This window comes from Astatotilapia calliptera, chromosome 15 (assembly GCF_900246225.1).
Source record: "Astatotilapia calliptera chromosome 15, fAstCal1.2, whole genome shotgun sequence".
NCBI lineage: Eukaryota > Metazoa > Chordata > Actinopteri > Cichliformes > Cichlidae > Astatotilapia > Astatotilapia calliptera.
Window position 1 is genome coordinate 13,584,411 of NC_039316.1, and position 22,266 is coordinate 13,606,676.

At 41.8% G+C, this 22,266-nt stretch overlaps 1 protein-coding gene across 2 annotated transcripts in view; it reads left to right on the forward strand.

Moving 5' to 3' along the window:
* The window catches only part of LOC113037399 (brain-enriched guanylate kinase-associated protein), a 39,298-nt gene that overhangs the window by 1,144 nt on the left and 15,888 nt on the right, over window positions 1-22,266 (forward strand). For both annotated transcript variants that reach the window (XM_026194419.1, XM_026194420.1), the window contains exons 2-3: window positions 2,784-2,821; window positions 21,253-21,414. In XM_026194419.1, coding sequence (XP_026050204.1) covers window positions 2,784-2,821; window positions 21,253-21,414 — 200 coding nt within the window. The remainder of the gene's footprint in view (window positions 1-2,783; window positions 2,822-21,252; window positions 21,415-22,266) is intronic.

A 22,266-nucleotide genomic window follows, 5' to 3' on the forward strand; every position in this document is an offset into this window, starting at 1 on the left:
AAGTAAGCACGGGCATGTCACAGAGTTACAATGTCTTTGTCTAGTGCAGTCTGTGGAGTTTTGTTTGAATAATCCAAGAAGCAGTTGCATATAAAATGAATGCTATAAAAATAAATAAAACAATAAATTATTAAAGCAAGAGTTATAGGGAGAAAATTTAAAAAGAAACTTTTATAGCCCCACTACAGAACTTTGTTATCGCTATCTGAACCAGAAAAACATTCATATACTTGACATTCCTGCCTTTATCCCATTTTACAGTCTGTATGTTATATAGAGGCCTACTTGCATACACATATAAGACAAAACGAAAGATACAAAACATAATAGTCATTCCAGCATTTTGCCCACTTGAGGGCAGTAGAAATGAACTGCAAACACCACACAGACACCTTAAATGTAATTGAGTTTCTGACCTCCAACCTATGCGCTAATTTTAGCTCTGATTTGCTCTCCACCATCTGTTAGTTATTCAGTGTGTTGATTTGACTCATATGCAGTTGTTTTTCAGGCTTTTTATTATTTTGCTGAAAAGAACACTGGGATAAAAGCAAAACATTTAAAGTTATGACCACTGAAACGCCTCTAGGTCTAGAAGAAGTTCGAGCTTTGGGGCGATGAGTCTCTCAGAGTCTTACACAGAGTCATTCAGTTTACTGCTAATTATAAAAATATGGCTTGCAATTGACTTGGGTTCGCCCAAGTCAAGCTCTTTAAAGTTGTCACCTCACTGGTGATTATTGAACCTAGAATATGTAGTCAGAGAGCAGACAAAGCATGTCATCCTGGTGATGACATTATGAGTGTTCCATGCAAGTTCTGCTGTGCTAAAGCTTCCAATTAATAGTAAATCATTTGGAGCAAGAATGAGCTGTGGGTGTACGATTTCTCCTGCTGACCCACATAGACATCCTCAGCTGATTCAATAGACTGGGTATACTGATGTGTCTGTAAGTTTGCACAGGAGCGCTGCTTCATGCTGACAAATAAGCAGACTTTTATGGGACTCCTCATTAGCATTCTACCCATTAGCAACTCCTCCACACAAACAATTTGAACTGAACAATGCTGTCATTTACTGACTCAGCCCACTCGCATTTATTTTTTGACATCCATCATTTACTCAGTTTGAAACATAACCTTGCTAAAATGGCTGTGAAAGCAGCGAACCTTGTTGCACAACTGTTTCCTTCTCGAGTAGCAACCAGTGTTTCCACTGGCTTACACCACTAGAGTGCATTACACGGGAGGACAAGCCTGAGGGCTCAATCAGCAATTACTACAACCAGCGAGGGTATTTTTGCAGTCTCAGCATGACATCCATGTCAGTGGTGGATGATGAGGATGATGAAGCACTTGGCTGAGGTTACCTAGTTGCTAAATGTGCACCGCTTTGCTGACTAGAAAGCGTGCAAGCTTATTGTTTTACATCTCCAGGTTTGGGGTCTGTTTTTTTTAGCATTTCTCACCCCCCAAAAAACAAAACATACTTGACAGATCTTCAAACTCTGTGTTGCTCCCATTTAATAATAAAGGAGAAGATCACATTGCCTTAATTTATTGTCTGATTAAAATTCAGCCTTTGCCGTCACCTTAGCAACTGCTTGAAAAAAGGTGGGTGGTGTGTGGGGGCTGAGAGGCAGGCATGTGAGCCTGTTGGCGTTCATCTCAGTGTGAGTGTCTGTGTGTCGCTGCAAAGTTTCATCTCCTCACACAAGTCCTTGTACTTGTAATGAAACATTCTTTGCACTTGACCTTCTGCTGTGCACACACACACACACACACACACACACTGAACACGCATTCCCCCCACCCCCCGCTTTAAGGTGTGTTTTGTTGGTAATCTGACTCAAATAATCTCTTCGCAACGACTGCTTCCTTCATTAATTACAGGAGATGAATATGGATGAACGTCTCCCCTAAGTGCAGATGGTAAAATCTGCTTTCTAGCATTCGTCAAATTATGAAACATGATAACATAACAGCGTGGATACCACCCTCGATCAGGCCTAAATTTGAACGGAGATGGGGGAATATTCTCAAATCGATGCATAATTCATCGCTTTCTGAGAAAAAGAAAAATGGAAAAAAAGCAGCCGATTCATATAAAACCTATTCTCCTTAACAGCCAAGGACTTGAGATGTAAGATTCAACAGATTGAACCACCTGTTCTCCCCACTCTCCCCCCCCCCCCCCCCACCTCCCCCTTGTTTCCCCTTCTTTCTATGTCTCTCTCCACATCCTCCTCCCTCTCTTTCCCTCTGTGCTCCTTCTCTCTGATTCAGCACCTCGACAGAGATACTGAGTCGCTGCCAGTATCCCTCATGGGGGGGCTTGCCATGTATCTGCAGTCTGGCTGCAATGGAGGTTTTCACTCTCCCTCCCTCCCTTTCTTCCCCCTTTCCTTTGCCTCGCTTTCTCACTCTCTCCCCTCGCACTCCCGGTATGGTACGATTGTTCTCTTCTCACCTCAAGTGAGCGCAGATGTACACATCCGGCCGCAGTCTGATGAGCGTTGCATGGGATTTCTCACTAGTAAGGGAAAAAGGGAAGAGGAGCAGATGAGGGAGCACGGATGTGAGTGGGGGGGAGTGTGGGGACATAAACAAACACATAGGGAAACACAGAGTGTGCTTGCTGAATATGTATGTTTCTTTTCTCGTTCTTTCTTTTTCTTTTCTTTTTTTTGTGGAGGGTGTTTGTGCTGCAACGGTGCTCCACTTGGCAGCTTCTGGGCCAGTTTGATGGGTCCGCTCCACTAACATGCTGTCATTTCCTTTAGATGCCTGACGAAGTGATGAACAACATAGACACCATCAGGTAAGCTTCACCCTCTCCCTCTCTCACTCTCCCTCCTTTTCTGCACATATCTTTCAGCACTCCATCATCACGCCCCCACGTTCTCCCTGTCTTCTTCCTTTAAGCTCCTTCCCTCCCACTCTTCCTGTCTCTCTCTCTCTCTGTCTTTCTACTCTTGCACAGTCTCTCCCTCACTCCCTCTTGTCTTTCCTCCTGGCTCAGCTGCTGCCGCTGCTGCTGCTACTGCTGGAGTGGCGTGGTGCTAGTGGCAGCGACAGTTTTAGTGGTGGAGGAGGAGGTGGTGGGGTGGGTGCATGTGTTGGGGGTTTTCTCCGAGCTTTAAGGGAAAGCTGGGTAAACCAATCCAGATAGCATATAGAGAGGGGGTTTTCTCCATCCCCGGCGAGGCTCCGGCAGCAGGATTTTTATCTCTCGGTCTTCAGGATGAAGCTCTGCGCGAGCGGAAGGTACTGCTTCACTGTTTGCATCTTTGATTTGGATTACAAAGCTGCTTTTGGTTGCGTGTGAATATGTGTGTTTATGTGCTCATCTGTACGTGATGTGGCTGCACTTGCCGTGCTCTCTGTTTACTGATGCAGCGCTGTTAGGAATGATGCCTCTTCTCTGATACTTTGTCAAAGATAAAAGGGTGTATTTTGCAGAAGAAGGCTGACACGGTTCCATGCGGGGAACCTCTTGGCTGGAAATCCGCTGCAGTGACTATGGCGTTACTGTAAAAGCTTTTTTCCAAACAGATCAATCAGGAGTTTTTTTTAATTTATTTTTTTTATTTGAAATAATCTTGAATCTTTTCAGGTTCCCAAAATGTCCATTCACGACTGTTACACATTGGTTTCTGTGTGATTTTTGGACTGTCACCTGTCGGAATGCACCTGTAACACTGATTAATTACTCTGCATGATAACGCTGTTTTTCCACCACGAATACTTAAGCAAGAGCAGCTCTGATCTGTATGTTTTTCAACATGACAGTCAAAAAAACACAAACGTGAGCGCGTGCTGGTGTAGACGGATTTTAATGAGCTCATTACAAAATTGCAGGTGCTCGCCCACTTTTCTGATTTAAGTATTTCAGAGAAATAGAGCAGCAGCGGAAACATGACGAGATGCAGGGGCCACCCCCCCTCCCTCTACCTCCCACTCTCTGTTTTGCACCTCACTGGCCTACAGTAGACATGTTTTAATTAATACCAGTACTAATGAACCATTATTAATCCGGCTCAGATGAAAACAGATCCCAAGCTTTTCCTTTTGTGTTAGATTACCGATGGTGTTATTACGATTTCAGGAAGATTACAGTTTAAAAGCCATTTAACCAGTCGACGAGGGGTAATTAATCTTGACGGGGTGTTTCTTTAATAGGAGGCATCAATTGTCCTCACCTCTGTGTCACAGCTTTAATTGAATTATAGCAGCTGTGCCGAAATAAGAGGGGGGTAGCCCCGTGTCTATTCTGCTCGCTTTTTGCATAGGAAACCAGGTCACCTGTAGCCTATAAGCAAGCTGTGATGGGGTTAAAGAGAAATCAGGACCCACCTGAGAGTCTGACCCTACCTCTTCATCCCCCCCACCCCACCATATCCGCGAGATGCCTTCGAGTCTAAATGATGAAATGTCCTGAAATCTCTCACACTCCGTTGCTCCTGCTCTCTCGCTCACTCTCTCTTCCTCTTTCGCAATCCCTGTCCCTCTCTTGTCCGGGCTCATGTGTCAGGGCCCTGGAGATGGAGATGTAAATTTTGCATAGCGACACATTGGAGCTCCAACGCAGAGGAGACCTCGGGTGGATTAAACAGATTTAAAGTTTCAAGGAGTTTAAAAAAAATCGTTGTCAGAATACTCTAGCGGATGAATAACAGTGTGAAGGGTTTTATTTTAAATATAAGATTGATACCGCTTTTTAAAAAGCATGATTGACAGCCAAAGATTGAGCAAAATTATTATGCCGCTGTCTCGGTGAGCGGTGATGGAAGTGACGTCCTTGAGAGGCAGTAAAACAAAAGTCTGGGTTAGTTTTTAGATTTTTAGGATGATTGATGACATTTTTTTTCTTCCATCAAACCCACTGCGACTGGATATAATTTCAGAATAATATATGCACATTAAGAACCCTCATTATACAGGAAGAGAAGGCGATTAAAAGGTGCTTCATACTGTTAAGTTTCAGAATGTATCCTGCACTTTATATCTTGGTCTTTTTAAGCCTGTTTTTAAGTAGATCTTTTTAGATATATACAGATTAAAGAAAGAACAACATAAAGTGTCATGAAGAGGCCAGATATGAGCTTAAATGCTCACTGGGATATGAGCTATAAATAGGCACTCACTCATTTGATGTGTTAATGATGGTGGTGGAGAGAGTTATCCAACACGTGACCTGCCAGGTGTTCACTTGGCTTGAACTCTGGTGACTTTGAAGACCACAGATCTTTTTCTTTTAGTCATTAAGTCATTCAGTGACCCTTTGTGCCCTAAAGGGAGGGATCTGTATTCATTATGTTTCTGCACTTTTGTTTTTTGTTTTCTTTTAAAAAAGCTCAGTTAGTCCGCGATAATGTCTCGGCCTCGATCTGAAGGTAAACCGAATCTTCCTACTCCTCTGAAGCTCACTAATTAACATGTCCTGTCTTCTTCATTTAATCTGCACAAAAGCAGCTTGTAGTTTTTATAGCTTGGTTATTCCACAGCTCAAATGAACACGATACATGTCAATTATTGAGTTTCATTCGTGCTGCTTTGTGGACTTTGTTCCTTGCGACAGAGCCACGCTGCCTGTTTCCTAATCCAGACTGGCTGCCAGTGGTATGAGAGTGATATCAGTTTTCTCATCTAATTCTTGGCAAGAACACAAATAAAAGGCTCTCCTGAAGTCTTCCAGTGCCGTTTAATTTGAACTTAAATTTGCCAACTGGAAGGTTTTTCTCTGCTCGTTCGTGTGGTAGTCGCTGTTTGTGCTGTGTTTCAGTTATTATTGTTTCTATTTGATGCTAATAATACATATAGAACACTGGGCAGCTGCTCTATTATAAATGAGTCAAACGGCCATGTTTATGTTATAGCAAAGGCACCTGTCAGCGTCTGGGATGTTGTCGCAGGTTAGTGAACAGTTTTCAAAGTCAACATGGTGGATAAATGGTGCCGAAATGGGGCAAGGTGGACACCAGAGTGACTCCGACAAGGGCAAGATTGTTTGCGTTGAAACATTTCCAGAACAGTGATGGCAGGTTGTGGGAGTCAGAGGACTGACAAAAAGATCTGCTGCTTGTGATCATATTCATACGTGTATTCATAGTTTTCACGCAATATTACATCGCTATAGGAACGCCTACCTAGAGGACAAACAGGGGCTTTCCCCGTTTGTTCTGCCAGCTGTTAACTTGGATGCACTTGGAAGTCCCTCAGTCCAGTTTCTTTGGCCATTTTGTACCAATCCATCCTTTTCCATAGCAACTCTGGTTTCTTTTAAACTGGTTTATTTCATAGAGATGTCGCCCGTTAATGGACATTAGTCTCAAAATACTGCATGAGACAGAAACATTACAGATTTTAGCAAAATGGCTAGTTTATATTTTTAGTCCCAAGGTAGATAACAAAAAATATAGCCTACTATATGCAAGACATCAATGGCATTCAGAGTGAGTCATTTAAACTCACAATTATGAGACAAACCTCAAGCTGTTCAAAAATATTACTACTAATACCCATAAACTGGATCAGCATGAGATGGATACAATCTCTTGTCCATATAGGAGCAACATCTTTTAATCGTTGAATTCAGTGAGCTCTTTGTGAAAGAGCTCACTGAATTCAAGCGTAGTACTGTAGTAGGATGCCACCACCATTGTGGCATATTCCATGATCAACTCTCAGTTGATCTACTGTTAATGCAAAGTTGAACCACAAAGCAGTAGACCACGATCATTATCAAACTCCTTAGGTAGCTCCTTTAGGTTTATTGTATATGTGCACTTTTTTCCATATAGTGTTCCTCCTTCCCCCTCCAAACAGCAACATTATTGACCCATCCAGCTCCAAAATAAACAGAACTGTCTGTACTTTTGTGCAATTCCATCCTGTTGGCAGTCTGAGGAATTCTCCACAATAAACACGTGTAAAATGCTGCCAAAATGAAGCTCTGGCTGGGACCTCACTGTGGTGGGTGCTGTTTATCGATTGCAGATACATAAAACTTGCAGTATATTTACATAACTTTGTTTTTCTCCTTCTGAGAAACGACTATTTGTGGCTTGAAACAGCTGGAAAATTAACAGACTTTTGTTGCAATTCTATGGAGTGTCCCCTAAGTCAGAATGATGAGAACTACGAAGACCTCAGGGCACCTTCAGATTCCCTGAGCTGTTCTGAAAGGGGAGTTTTGGCTGATCATTATAGATAGAGAGATGTTAGAGCAACAGAGAGGACGTGTTTGAAAGCGGCGTGGGAGAGAGGCTGCTCTGAAGAGGCGAGAACTTAGTTTTGACCTGCTGAAGTGGACAGTGTTGCTCTGACAGACTGATGCTCTCCACTGTCCTCTGTGGTCTGACCAGTCAGCCTCTCTCTCCCACACTGTCTGTAGGTCTCTCTATCCTGAAGCTCTGAGAGCTCCCCCAGGGGCCATTAAGCCTATCTTATTATCTTAACCCCATTATTTCTCCTCCCCTTTGCCTTCTTCAGCACCAGCGGTCAGGTTGTGCTGGTCCAGATTTATTCCTCATTGTGATGAAGCCTGCCTAATATGACAGCGGCTATAACTCAATTTTTTTGTAATTTGACTTGAATTGGACATTTACATAGTAATCAGCATTGTAGGTCAGTTTGTGGTCAATGGAAGTGACACCATTTTAATGAATTTTAAAGTGAGAGTTAGATTTTTTCTGAACAGAAGCCACTGTGAAAGCCAATGACGAAGAATGGTAATGCTAAAATATAGCTGGTAAGTGAGCAAAAATAGTGTTTAGCACAGAACTATAATGCTAAACTTGTTAATTTTCAGACCCAGAAATCCGTCTTTTGTATACAGTCTATAAAAATACAGCAGTATTCACTAAATGGTTGCTAACCTTTGCATAACCCCTGCATAAGAGTGGTTTGGATAAAATTCTCAAACATGTGTTTTAGAAGGTTCAAGGTTCAAGGTTCAAGGTTCTTTATTTGTCACATGCATAGTTATACAAGTATAACACACAGTGAAATGTAGTCTGACACGCTCCTCGACATGTGCAAAAATTGGGGGGGGGGGGTGTAGAGGAAGAACATTATATATGTATGTATATATATATATATATATACATACATATAGTATATACACTGGGTGAATGTGCAGTAGTAGCAGCTAGCAGGTGAATTCTGTACATTAATATGGATAGACATCTGACTATTTTACAGGATAGACAATATAAACATATTTAAAGTTAAAGGAATTGAAATGTACATTGTGCCTTGGTTTAGAGTGTCTGGAAGAGTCCTGTCTCAGTCAATTATAGATGATGTGAGCGGGCGGGTGTGTGTGTTTAGGGCACGGATGGCTTGGGGATAGAAGCTCCTCTTGAGTCTCTCTGTCCTTGCCCGGAAGATGCGGAACCTTCTACCAGATTGCAGAAGTTGGAACAGTTTGTTGCCAGGATGGGACGGGTCCTTCAGTATCTGCGCTGCTCTAGTCCGGCATCTCCTGGTGTAGGTGTCCTGAAGCGGGGGGAGAGCAATCCTGCAGCAGCGTTCTGCTGTACGATCACTCTCTGGAGAGCTTTTTGGTCCTTCACACAGAAGTTGCTGGTGTCACATAGATAAGTACAAGGTTTCTGCTCTTACTATAACAAAATCCAACAACACAAGCAGCTCTGAAGCTTAATATCAAGGGTAATTTGAAGGATTTCTAAAAAAAGGTGCATGTAAGATGAATCGCCAGGCTAAAAATGACACCAGTCATCGGGACATTGCACTGGATATTTTGGTTCCTCTGGGTTGTGATTTTGGGCTCTTTGGCTTGTTCTGTCAGATGTTTCTGGCATCACAGAGATACGTGCAAGCTTACCTTTCTTACAACTAGATGTAAGATGTAAAACCCGGCAGTGAGCACAAGTCATCAAGACGCTGAGGCAAAACAAATTATAAATCCCTTTTTTTGTTTTTTACCCTTTCCATAAAAATAGGGCAAGCGTACTTTACACTACATGAATACGAGACACCACTCTGAGACCTGTAGGGGTTTTCCGTCATGCCGGGCATCATATAAAATGAACGCAACATATAAAAAACATGTTTTTGTACTAATCGTAGGAATCATGCAAGATTTTAAGATACGCAGCTCCAGATGAGATGTCAGTTCAGTGGCTGTGGGCTAAATCTCTAGTTAGCATGCCTGTGAAAATAGCAGACGCCATGTAAAATTCCCATCTGTTAAAAGTCTGACACAAACTCATGCCTGCACAAGAGGTTACATTGCTGTTGGACAGATACAATTGTAGAACCCATCTTCTCAAATCAAATAAATGCATTTCTTAAAATGTTGAACTGTTATTCAAAACCTTCTTTTTTAACCAAGCCATAAAGCATTTAAAAGCCAAACTGCAGGGACCTTTGTAATAAAGAGTATCAACCTGTGAGAGTTTAGAAGAAAATTAAACAGATAAATTAAAGCTTTTCAAGCAAATGTCTGCAGCTTGTTTGCCTCGGTCAAGCCGGAGGTCACAGATTACCCTTGTTTTCTTTCCAAGCCGCTACATTAATGGGGCTATGCTGGAAAGTTATTAGTGCTATATTGCGTCTTCCCAATATAGTGCCTCTCTGTGTTTTTTTAAAGATCCTTTCATGCATCCCTGAGTTGAGGCTTTTTAGGCAGCCTCTTGAGAGTTATGGATGGACCAGTAAGTACATCTGTGTATAAGTGCACGAGGTAAATGCTGAGGAAACTCACACACACACATACACGCACAGAAACACAGAGCACTACACTGCAGGCTAGATATGCAGAGGTTGTTCCTTTGTTGCATCTAATCACTACCTGTCCATTCGAGCTCCACTCGTAAACAGCATGCTGCGATGGTGGGTGGCGTGCTGTGCATGCGTGTGTGCGTGTATGTGTGTATACACATGTGTGCACGTGCATCCATGTGTGTTTGTGTCTGTTCTATTTTTAATGAGCTGAACCCGTTTGAAAGCCGCTTGTGTTTTTCCATCCCGTCTGCTTTTGGTTGTGGTTGCAAACGTGGCAAACACTGGCCTTGTTTTTTTGCACCACAACAGCATTTTCACAGCTGTATTTCTTTTTCCTCTTTCCAACCAGCAAAATAAATAAATAAATGGATAAAAATGAAAAGACTGTGGACAGAAATGCTTTTATTTATTTATTTATTTATTTATTTTCTGCTCTCATCCTTTCTGGGAAAATTTAAATTGTGAAAGTAATTCAGAACCACTGAGATGGAACAAAGTAATCAGTGGGAAAACTTTGGTTTCAACTTGTGAAAGAGTTTAAAAGTTGGGGTTATTGTGAGAGGGTGTATTCTGGGTCGAGAAAGACGTGATCTCAGCGTCTTTGCTAGGACAGCTCTCGGAAGGCTTCGCTGGCACTATGAGTATCTTGTCTGAAGGATGAGCTCATTTTTTTTTGTAGAGCAGCATGTTTTTATGTTTTTAATGCGCTCAGTGTGCGGGTTTGTTCTTTTAGGAACGCATAGGTCATTGTTTTTGCCACTCTGAGGCTCCTAGCTTGAATTTTATCTTTGTTTTTTTTATTAAATCAAATCACTTTTTATTGTCACATCACATGTGCAGGTACATTGGTACAGCACATGCGAGTGAAATTCTTGTGTGCGAGCTTCACAAGCAACAGAGTTGTGCAAAATACAATAACATAAACAGGCAAAATATACGAATGGCTAAATCTGAAACTAATAAATATATGTACAATATATAATAGTATATGCAAAAAAATAAATAAATAAATAAATAAATAAATAAAATAAAAAATAAAAAATTCTGGATGTGTATACTAAATGTTTTTCTACGTGTGTGTGTGTGTGTGTGTGTGTATACACATATTTTACAAATTAAATAGAGTCAATAAATAAAATATATAAAAATATACAGAGTCTATTTGCAAATTTGAAAGCTATTTCTGTAGTTCCTCAAGGTGAAAGAAGTATTTGCAGAGTCATTTAAATGATCTGTGTCATGTATTGTGTTGTTTTCCAGCAGGATTCTGTAAAAACTGCAAAGCCATTAAATAAAACGTGATCAAGACTTGAAGCATGGGCAAGAATAGAAGCAGTTCAGTTCTGGAGTGGATTTGATCACGCTCTTTAAAATGGCAAAGTAGAAAAATGGCCGTGGCCAAGGATGTGGCTTCTGATTTTTTTTTAAAATTTATTTGGCATTCAAATATCAAATTTTTGATTCGGACATGGAAAACAAATTTCTTCCAGGGACTGCCCAAATGCACTCAGTCAAAAGCACAATAAGCCTCCATAAACCCAACATACCTACCTGACCATTTCATTAGGTACACCATTCAACTGCTCATTAACAGCCAATCACATGGCAGCAGCTCAAAGCATTTTTACGTTTGCAGGAATGGGGTGAAGCTGAAGTTCAAACAGAGAATCAGAAAGGGGAAGAAAGAGGGTTTCAATGTGACATGGTTGTTCGTATCAGCTGGACTTAGTATTTCAGAAGCTGCTGATCTACTAGGATCTACTGAGAATGGTCCAAAAATGAGAAACGCAATCACCATTACACCACCAGCAGCCTAAACCGTTGATACAAGTGAGGATGAATCCATGCTTTCATGGTGTTTACAACTAATTCTGACCCTACCATCATACAACAATTCCTAATCTTCTAATGGCCATGTCTACATGAATACATGCATTGAGTGGCCGACAAGATACTTGCATTAACAAGCAGCTGAACAGGTATACATAATGAAGTGACAGGCGAGGGTATTATGTGTTTATATATTCCCTGAACAAAAATGCCATGAGGAGGCTTGAATAATTAGGGAATCACAAATGAGTGGTATGCTGAAAACAATACTCTGGTAGGGAAAGTGTTAATGTATTAAGTGGTAGAGGCACTCTTGGAAGATAAATAAACAGATAACATTCAAACCAGTTCTCTAGCTTTGCATTTCATCATTATACCGGTGCCTGTATCAAACCCTCTTTTTAACGCGGTGCCATTTTCTACGTCTAAATGTCTGCCTGCAGCTTATTCTGTGGTTGATGTTGGACTCTGTTCTCTGTGTTCACTCCTTCAGTTTTGGCAGAACAGAACTGTTTGTATTTGGGATCGGCGAGCCTCCATCACCTCTTCCGCTCATTCTAAAATCCTCTCGGGATGTTGTCGTGATTTCACACTCCCCAGTGCCGGGTGCCATCAGCAGCACGTGAAATCCGTTCAGCGGGTCATTATCCCCTGCTGCCGCTAATGATGTTGGTAGTTGCTGTGAAACTACTTAGGTGTCTGCTCCCGAGTTAATCAATGCAGGACCGAGAAACAGCTAAGACATAAACCCACACACACTGACAGAATAGCACCCTAATTTGAAAGCTGATTTTTGTCTGTGAGGTGGTTGAGTCATACTGTACATGCCATTGGACTGAGTGACTACTGCAGGTTGTTAATCCGAAGGCACAGGGGCCAGAAAGAGCATCATCTCTGCCTTCTTTCCCTGCTGCTGGATGAGTCAGCCACTCGGGTTCCCCCGCTCTAATGCTGAGGTCTGGGCCTGTGATAAGGGTTTTTCCTGAGAGCCAATCTTGCTGAAAGGTAGATGCAATCAGGAAGCCAGGAAGGAAGAAAGAGATTGACGGAAGAGGCGAGGAAAAGGAGAGGAAGGAGGTAAAGAAATGATGACTTTTCAGCAGAGACTTCACACCCGCTCTATTTGCTTTTCCTTTGTAATTTGGCAAAGCTCGCTTCCTCTTTAATGTCTTTGGCTTTATTGTAAATACTCTGGCTAGCAACCCCCCCCCTCACAAACACACACACACCCCTCTACTTTTCCATCTCCCTCATTCCACAACTTTAATGCCCTCCTCCTCTTTTACCACCTCCCTCTTCCTCTTCTTTTCAATGCTCTCGAATGTCAGCGTGGCACGAGTGGGTGGCAGGCACCGCCATCCGAACGAGCCCCTTGTAAGGTTTTGCTGCAGTGTGAGGATGGGCACAAGGAAGACGAAGAAGCAAGCAAGCGAGTGAATGAGCGAGGGTGTTGCGTGCGCGGTTGTGCGTTGGCGTTTTGACAGCGGACGCCTGATGGGGCCTGAGACGTGTCGCTAACAGCTGTCCTTTTTCACTTTTATGGCAGACAGCGTTACTTTAATTCAAGCCTGGGAGAAGGAGGTTGAATAGGCAGAGCTTGTGCCGCAGAGTAAACACAGGCACACACACACACACGAACGCACAAGCAGGAACACACCTAGACTTATAGATACAAACAAATGTGTACATATGCATACGGACAATCAAGCGTACACCTGCATGGATAAACTCACACATTTCTGCCACTTTAATGCTCTCAAATACATGCTCGCACCTGCCAAATCTTAAACACACACACGCGCGCACACACATATTCGAAGCTGGTATGACTCAGAGGGGAGCAGCTGGAGTGAAGGCTCCAGTGGCGGTAGTGAGCTGTCACCATCTGGAGGAGTACATGTCTCCCTGCCTTCTCAGCCAGTAGCAGAAGTCACCTCCCAACAACTGGGCATTAGTAGATCAACATGTTTCTTTATTTCATAATACGTGCGTGTGTGTACACAATATCAGTGGGTACAACACCCCAAACATGAGCTGTAACTCGCTGCAGTCCCATCCACAGTCGGTCATTGCTTCCTTCCCAGATGGTCAGCCCGCTGCTCGGATCAGAGGAGCTTTGATCAAGCTTTGACAGCCTGTCTCATTCAATAACATGCGCCATTTGTCTGTGTGCTGAAGGCTGCACCTGTGCTGCGGACGCCACCAAGACGCAGAGGACTGGAGGGATGGAGGAAATATTTATACAAAAGACTTTCAGTCTTTCAGGCTTGTCAAACTCCTTCATTCACACTGCCTGGATGTGTCAGCTCCTCTTCTTTGTGTTTGGACATATACGAGATGAAGACACTGAGTCTGCAAGGGATGTTTGTTTTTACTGATAAGTCTGATATCCGCCTGTCACAGGAGACTTTCCCCCACCACTAGTGACATGAAACAAGTCTATGTCCTGCCAGGACCCAGAAGCAGTTTTTTTTAACCTCCAACAGATTTTGTCTAATGGCTCCTGACCACAAGCAAACAATTCAGCATTAAACACAATATTTAAGAACGTAGAAAAGTTTTGTGAACATTTATGTTTTTTTAAAAAGATATAGACAAATGTTTCAAACATTTCATTTTTTGTATGAAGGCAGTTGTGGGGGTTGTTTGCTTATGTTCCAGAGTGCTTTCAAAATTTCATCAAACCACACTCACAGCGTGTCAGTGATTAGGCAGCTTAGTGCTTCTTTGCGTGTTTTTCCATGTCAAACAATTAGCATTTTTTCTTTTAATATACAGCATTTGTGGTCACAAAAGAATACTTCTCATTCAAAATCAGGTTTTCAGTTCCCCAAATGTTCCCTAAACTGAGTGGGGGGAACTTAGATTTTAGAAGAAGATGCAGACAAGCTGTTTGTGGGAGCCTTTAATTTAAGAAATAAAAATATACACAGAATGTACTCACCGGGCGCTTTATTAGGTACATCTTAATATTAATTGGTTGGACGCTCTTAAATCTTTGAGACACAGATTTAACAAGGTGCTGGAAACATTCCTTCACTGGTACTAAGGGGCCCAAAGTGTGCCAAGAAAACATTGTCTACACCATTACACCATCATGCAAGGCGGGATGGATCCATGCTGTATGCCAAAATCTGATCCTACCATCTGAATGTCACTTTAGTAATTGAGATTCATAGACCAGGGAATGTTTTTCCAAGGTTCTGTTGTCCAGTTTTAATGAGCATGTATGAATTGTAGCTTCAGTTTCCTGTTCTTAGTTGACAGGAGTGGCACCCAGTATGGTCTTCTGCTACTGTAGCACATCTGTGCAAAGGTTTGATCAGTAGCTTGTTTAGAGATGCTCTTCTGCATACCTTTGTTTCATGAGTGATTGCTGCTTTTGTATCACAGTCAACAGATGTTGTCAAATGCTTTCTCTTTAAACCCTAGGGATGGGTTTGTGGGAAAATCCCAGCAGATCAGCAGTTTCTGAAGTACTTTAACCCAGTATACTGACAAAGTGTGTAATAGACCCACTGGTCCATCCCGTGAATGTCATGCTTTGCTTCTCCTACGCATGAAATGGACAGGCATGCTTAAGTTGCAGTACCTTTCAGTGCCAGCAGAGGGCGATAATGTATTTAAAAGCAACATAAAAACAGTCATGGACGAACTTTTAATGAAACACATATACACGTAAACACATATCAGCCACGTAGCTTAATATTACGTGGAATAGAAGGAGCCTGGATTGTACTTCATTCCTACTTTGGTCAGTTTAACTTGTTGGCTTTAAATAAACTATCGCCCTCTACTGGTACTACAATTTAATTCCATTTCACACCTAGGAGAGGCAAAGCGTGGCATCCATAGGATGGTCCTGCAGGTCTATTACATGCTTTGCTGTGATATTGGGTTGATGACTCAGAAAACCCTGCCACGACAACAACTATCTCATGTTCAGGCCCTTAAATTACCTTTCGTCCTCATTCTGATGCTCAATTTGAACATCAGCAGGTCATCTTGACTGTATCTACATGCGTAACTACAATAATCTGCTGCCATGTGATTGATTGGATATTTGAGTTAATGAGTGTTCAAACCGTGAGCGTATATATTCCCTCTCCTTTAATGGATTCCCCTCATATGGTAGCTGAACTTTGCTAGAAAGCTGAAAGGAATCCCTTGCTCTTTATGTCTGAAGGACTGAGTCCAAAGCTTGACATTTACAGCTGATGTCTCAGACAGTTTTACTTCTCATTTTCGCTTCCGCTGTTTCTTTGCAGGAAACGTTGTGCACCGTCAGTGGAAGAAGTAAGACAAAAATGGTCTTTACTTTGAATTTAGTGCCTTGAATTTAAGGAAACGGGACAAAACTCGTGGGATATTTGCCATTAAACTGTCCACATTATGCTTAATGGGATTTCCATGTCATTTAGTCTTCTACACAGGGGTTTGCACAGTTAAAAAGACAAAGTCAACACCAAATAGAGTAATTCTCACCCACAAAGAAAAGCTATTGAAGTCCTTCTTATGCCTCATTTGTAGTCCAGACTTTTCCAGACTTTCTGTTACTCATCTACATAACAGTGGTATAAGAGTGGCTAGTTTTGGCACATATTCTCCAAAATATCTCAGCCATGAGCAAAGCACACCAAATGTTCTGGTGTCGGGTACTAAGAGTAAGCGCATGAATCTTCACGGCATCTGAAGACCCAGTGAATTATTTTCAGTTTGATGCAATATCCGGAGGGGTAAGTTGCAAACGTTGCTATGTGTGCTCTGTGCTCAAAAGGGATTTTATGTAGAATGAGAGTTGGATCATAGCAAATTCGGGTTTTCAGGGGGAGAGGCCTTAAATAGACTGGAGCTAAAGAGCATTTCAGACAGAAGGTGAGAAGAGGTGCAGCATGTGAGAAAAATTATGAGAAAAGCATTTATTTTATTTGTTATTTTTAGTAGCAGATCCCCTACATACAACTACAGGCCCTTTAAAAAATAATATGGGTTCTTTCATATGAATATGACCAACAGAATCTGTCCATGGATCTTAACATCAGTTTTGTCCTGCTTGACTTGTCCTTACTAAAAGTTGCCATCCTGTCTGTTTGCTTTGTTTGGCAGGGTCAACACAGATAGATCACTCACTAATTCCAGACTTAGCTGGTCTCCTTTGGAAAACTAACATAAATGCTGTCTCCCTGTGGTCAAGCCCTTTAAACACATGAGAGGGAAGGAACACAGACAAACCATGAAAAAGATATACATTGGCAAAACCGCCTTAAAAGTCCCCCGAAATGGCGGCAAACATCCGAAAAAGAGGTAAGAGTGAACGTCTCAGACGCCATCTTTCCATCCATCCTCGTTTTTTATCTGTTTGTCCGTTCATCCGCCCACGAGGTGTCTCCTCTCGCCATCCAGAGGTGCTAAAGCAGCCTCATCCCGCCTCTCCAAGCCCAGAAGTCACGCTGCCTCGTCATCTCATCTCGCTGGAATGAAAACACTCATTATGTCTGACTCAGCTCCTGTTCACTGGGGAGGTCACTAATGGGGGATTTAACATCCCTGGAGCTACTTCACGTTAACTCATCCTCTACCAAACAACAAACACCTGTTTTCCCCTGATGATTCCAACCAATCACAGAGAGGCATGAGGCGAGGAGGTGGGGGCTGCTTGGATAATGCGGCACTCAAATGTCACTCAGTCATTTGACACAGTCATTGAATCACTCTGTGGGCAGGTTTTCTCTACTCACTGACACAGTTCCATAAAACATAAACACTATCCCACTTTCAGTCTGAAGTTAGACTGAAGCTAGAAGTTATTTAGTATTTAGCATTTTTGTATTTACAGTCGAGTAAATGGAGACTAGAGCTGTGCTTGAGGCAGGATACTCAATCTGAGTGCATAAAAAAAGGCTTAAAAAGAGAACGTAAACTACTTTTACAGAAGCACAACTTACCTAACATGAGAAAAAATAAGTTCTAAATTTGATAAGATATTATGTTGCTTTGCTAAAAAAAAAAAAAAAGTGGAAATGAAAAATTCAGATGCTCAGTTTTTCATAAAATAAAACTTAATTGGTTTAAAAATAGAAGCAATCCATATCTAATACAGAGGAATCAACCTGAGAGAATATGAGCACTGCATTATGTATCTTTTTGTTATTCTTTAAGAAAAACAAAACATTGTGAGTTTGTGCAAGGATCTAGCTGCATTTATGTGTGGCAGAGAAGACAAGAAAAGGTAGACGTGAGGTGATATTTATAGAGCCACAAAGTCTACATGCGGAGAAGATGGGGTGGGTGGATGGGTTGACAAAACACTGGACTTTAGGACAGTAAACTGTATTCAGCTTTTATTATTGTAACATTGGACAGTGGTGGAATTCAGTTTTAATCCACCAATGCTTCACTGACACAGGCCTTGAGCTCCTGGCAACCTCTGGTTACTAGGGCAAAATTAATATTCTCCAGCCAGTTGCTGAGTGCGTGTTGACCAGATGAAAGCTGCACCAAAGAGAGCGCTGCTCCACAAACCTTGCTGTGATTGCTGTGTTGACCACATGTAACATGCTGACTTGTCTGCAAACACCCTCCGAATACTCGGCAAGTGGTAGTGAAGCTAAAAACATGATACACAAACCAGAAAAAGACACCATTCCCCATCAAAATAAAACCACCGCCTTACTGCTCCAACCAACACATTTCAAAAAGTGCAACTTTGAGCAGCTTTTGTAAGCAAATGCAAGGAGGTTTTTGGTACAGCTGGCTAAGAATTACACATTTTTCTCTAGCGACCTGTAGTTGCCAGGGGTTACCAACTGGTCTATAGTACAGGATGGGCCATTTATATGGATACACTGTAATAAAATGGGAATGGTTGGTGATATTAAAGTCCTGTTTGTGGCACATTAGTAAATGTGAGGGGGCAAACTCCTCAAGATGGGTGGTGACCATGGTGGCCATTTAGAAGTCGGCCGTCTTGGATACAACTTTTGTTTTTTCAATAGGAAGAGGGCCATGTGACACATCAAACTTATTGGTAATGTCACAACAAAAACAATGGTGTGCTTGGTTTCAGCGTAATTTTATTCTTTCATGAGTTACTTACAAGTTTCTGACCAGTTATAAAATGTGTTCAATGTGCTGCCCATTGTGTTGGATTGTCAGTGCAACCCTCTTCTCCCACTCTTCCCACACTGATAGCAACACCGCATGAGAAATGCCAGCACAGGCGTCCAGTATCCGTAGTTTCAGGTGCTGCACATCTCGTATCTTCACAGCATAGACAATTGCCTTCAGATGACCCCAAAGATAAAAGTCTAAGGGGGTCAGATCGGGAGACCTTGGGGGCCATTCAACTAGCCCACGATGACCAATCCACTTTCCAGGAAACTGTTCATCTAAGAATGCTCGGACCTGGCACCCATAATGTGGTGGTGCACCATCTTGCTGGAAAAACTCAGGGAACATGCCAGCTTCAGTGCATAAAGAGGGAAACACATCATCATGTAGCAATTTCAAATATCCAGTGGCCTTGAGGTTTCCATTGATGAAGAATGGACCCACTATCATTGTACCCCATATACCACACCAAACCATCACTTTTGTTGGTCCAACAGTCTTGGAGGGATCCATCCAATGTGGGTTAGTGTCAGACCATTCTTCATTAGTGACAGTTTTCTTGCGTCCACACTTTGGCAAATCCAAAACTGAACCAGTTTCACGAAACTTAGCAAGCAGTTTGCTAACTGTAGCCTGGGAGATGGGTGGTCTTGTAGGGTGTCTTGCATTGAAATCTGCTGCAATGACCCGGTTACTGCGTTGACCAGATATCAACACAATTTCGATCCGCTCCTCACGTGTTAACCTCTTCGACATGTCAATGGCTGTGAACAAAGAGAAACTTGTAAATAACTCGTGAAAGAATAAAGTTACGTTGAAACCAAGCACACCATTGTTTTTCTTGTGACATTACCAATAAATTTGATGTGTCACATGGCCCTCTTCCTATTGAAAAAACAAAAGTTGTATCCAAGATGGCCGACTTCTAAATGGCCACCATGGTCACCACCCATCTTGAGGAGTTTGCCCCCTCACATATACTAATGTGCCACAAACAGGACTTTAATATCACCAACCGTTCCCATTTTATTACGGTGTATCCATATAAATGGCCCACCCTGTACTGTGTGTCTGGGTTCTTATTTAGCATCCTTATCCTTATTCCCCTAAACTGAACAGCTGTTGTAACACTTCTATCTAGGTCAGAGGATAGGAACACAATATGGTCATTCAACCCTTTGAAATGAGATAGCTTCTAAAAAAAATGACACTAATGCACAAATAATGGTCTTTAACCATAAAAAACACTTTTCAGTACACAAATAGTGGTCCATAATAACAGGTGTAATAATAGTGGTCTATAGTGGCCTATAATAGTGCTCATGAGTCACCTTTTTTAGTTCAGCTCAATTTTGTTTTCTAAGCTTAGTGTGGATATACCAAACATAGCTACTTGAACCAAAGTCGTCCTCTGTGTCCATGTCTCCTGCACATATCTGGTGCATCTGTGTTGTAATTTGCCTTTAATGGGGAAATTAAAAGAGACATTTGGACAAAACTACTGAGAAATAATCGAGCAGAAATATTCATTTATACCCAATGAGGTTCTGTATGAAGTCTGGTTTGACCCGTTCTACTTTTCATCTTATCGATTGCAGAAAGATTATCATGCATGCTAATTAGATTAAACTGGGTGATACCTCATTTTAGTGTCCTGAAAAAACAAAATCCCTCAAAGGAACCTGTCCCTGTTCTTTTTTTTCGATGTCCCTCAGCCCTCGACTCCCTGAATCTATGATTTCGTTAAACAGTGAGAAAAAGAGACAAAGAGAGGAAGTGACAAGAACGTCGTGACCACATCTCCATCCAATCTGCTATCTGTTATCCGTCTCAGATAGAGTCATTACCCTCCTTCCTCCATCTGTCCGTCAATATGAGGTCCATTAAGCCCCACCGTGCACACTCAGATCCATCAAGGCAACAGACATTTCCTCCTTTCCCACTCACACTTGCCCTTTTATTAGATTGAAGCTCAGGTAATGCACATACTCTAAAAATACTCATCATTGTGCTGTCTTCCCATATTACATGTGGGGAATATCGTCGTTTTGTAAATCTGAGCCTTCGGGGTCTATTCGCATGACATATTAGATTTCATTGTCTCATGTTTCATCACTGATTAAAACCTCTTTTTTTCTCCATTGGGCCTGTATTACTTTCTGATGAGGTTTCTGTGATGTGCTGCAAAGCTTTGATACTGAAAAAGATTGACTAATGCTCTAAAGTCTTAAAAGCTCTGTATCCTTACTTACCCCAGCCTGGATTCTTAATTAGAGATCTGTGTTTTGATCCCATGTTTTGCTCGCACCATGCACTTTTGCAAACAAGTTTTCTACTTTTATCACCCTCTCATGATGCTCCCATCATAACTGCACAGCCATTCAGGGGTGCATTAAAAAGATCTGTAGACTACTTAGATAAGCATGCACTCAAGTTAGGAGCCTGTTTCCTCCATCATGTGCTCTGAACCCGTGTGTGTGTGTGTGTGTGTGTGTGTGTGTGTGTGTGTGTGTGTGTGTGTGTGTGTGTGTGTGTGTGTGTGTGTGTGTGTGTGTGTAGCTCATTGCTGGAGCAGAAGGAGGACTTACGGAAAAGACTTAACTACACAACACACAAGCTGGAGCTACTGCAGAGCGAATTTGACTCCACACGGCAGTACCTGGAGACGGAGCTGCGCAGAGCACAGGAGGAGTTGGACAAGTTTACTGATAAGCTGCGCAGGTAGGCCCCTCAGTACAAACTTTACAACACCCAGGGGGCGAAGATGGTGGCAGTGTGGCACAGAAGATTTCACAAATTGTTTGTGGACAAATTGCAGTCAACATTTCTCAGTTTCAGAAAATTAAGATTCTCTTTTTTTCTCCACTTGTGAGAGCAAACATGAGCAGAGAGAGTAAAAGACAATAACAACACAGCTCTGTCACAGGAATGTAAACAGCAACAGCAAATGTTTTATATCCCATCTTTTTCACAAATGTTCTGTGGTGGATAGTGCTTGCACTGGACTTTCCACATTCAGCACTTACCCATGGGTATCTGCAGTTCTGGTCCACTGAACACAAGCTTAAAACTGAGGAAAGATAAAATATACTGAGGGAGCTGTAGGAGAAGCCCATTACAGCCCAAACAACACAAGAAGTACGTAGCAGTTGTTTTAGTGGACTTTTTATGAAGTCTGAGATAAAACTTTTAATTTTATTTATTGAGCAGGCCTGTTGACATTAAACTGGCCTGACTAAAACAGGGTTAGCACAGGTTTCTGTTCTGCAGAACAATAATAGGAATGATAATAATAATATACAAATGTATTCTTCAATCAAATACTGTTTATAAGTCTGTATAAATCAAGGATGTCAAACTCATTTTACATCGGTGGCCCACTTTGATCTTAAGCTGGCCTCCCTTTTTTGTCAGTGTAGGAAAGTTGAACTGTAATCTGTTTAATCCCTGTAAAATCTCAATACAAGAAAAAGAAGCATAATTTCTATAACACATCTTAGTTTTACTACATGATAATAAATGCTGCTCTATTTATTTAAAGAAATCTATCAGCATGACTCTTTGGGTTTAAAC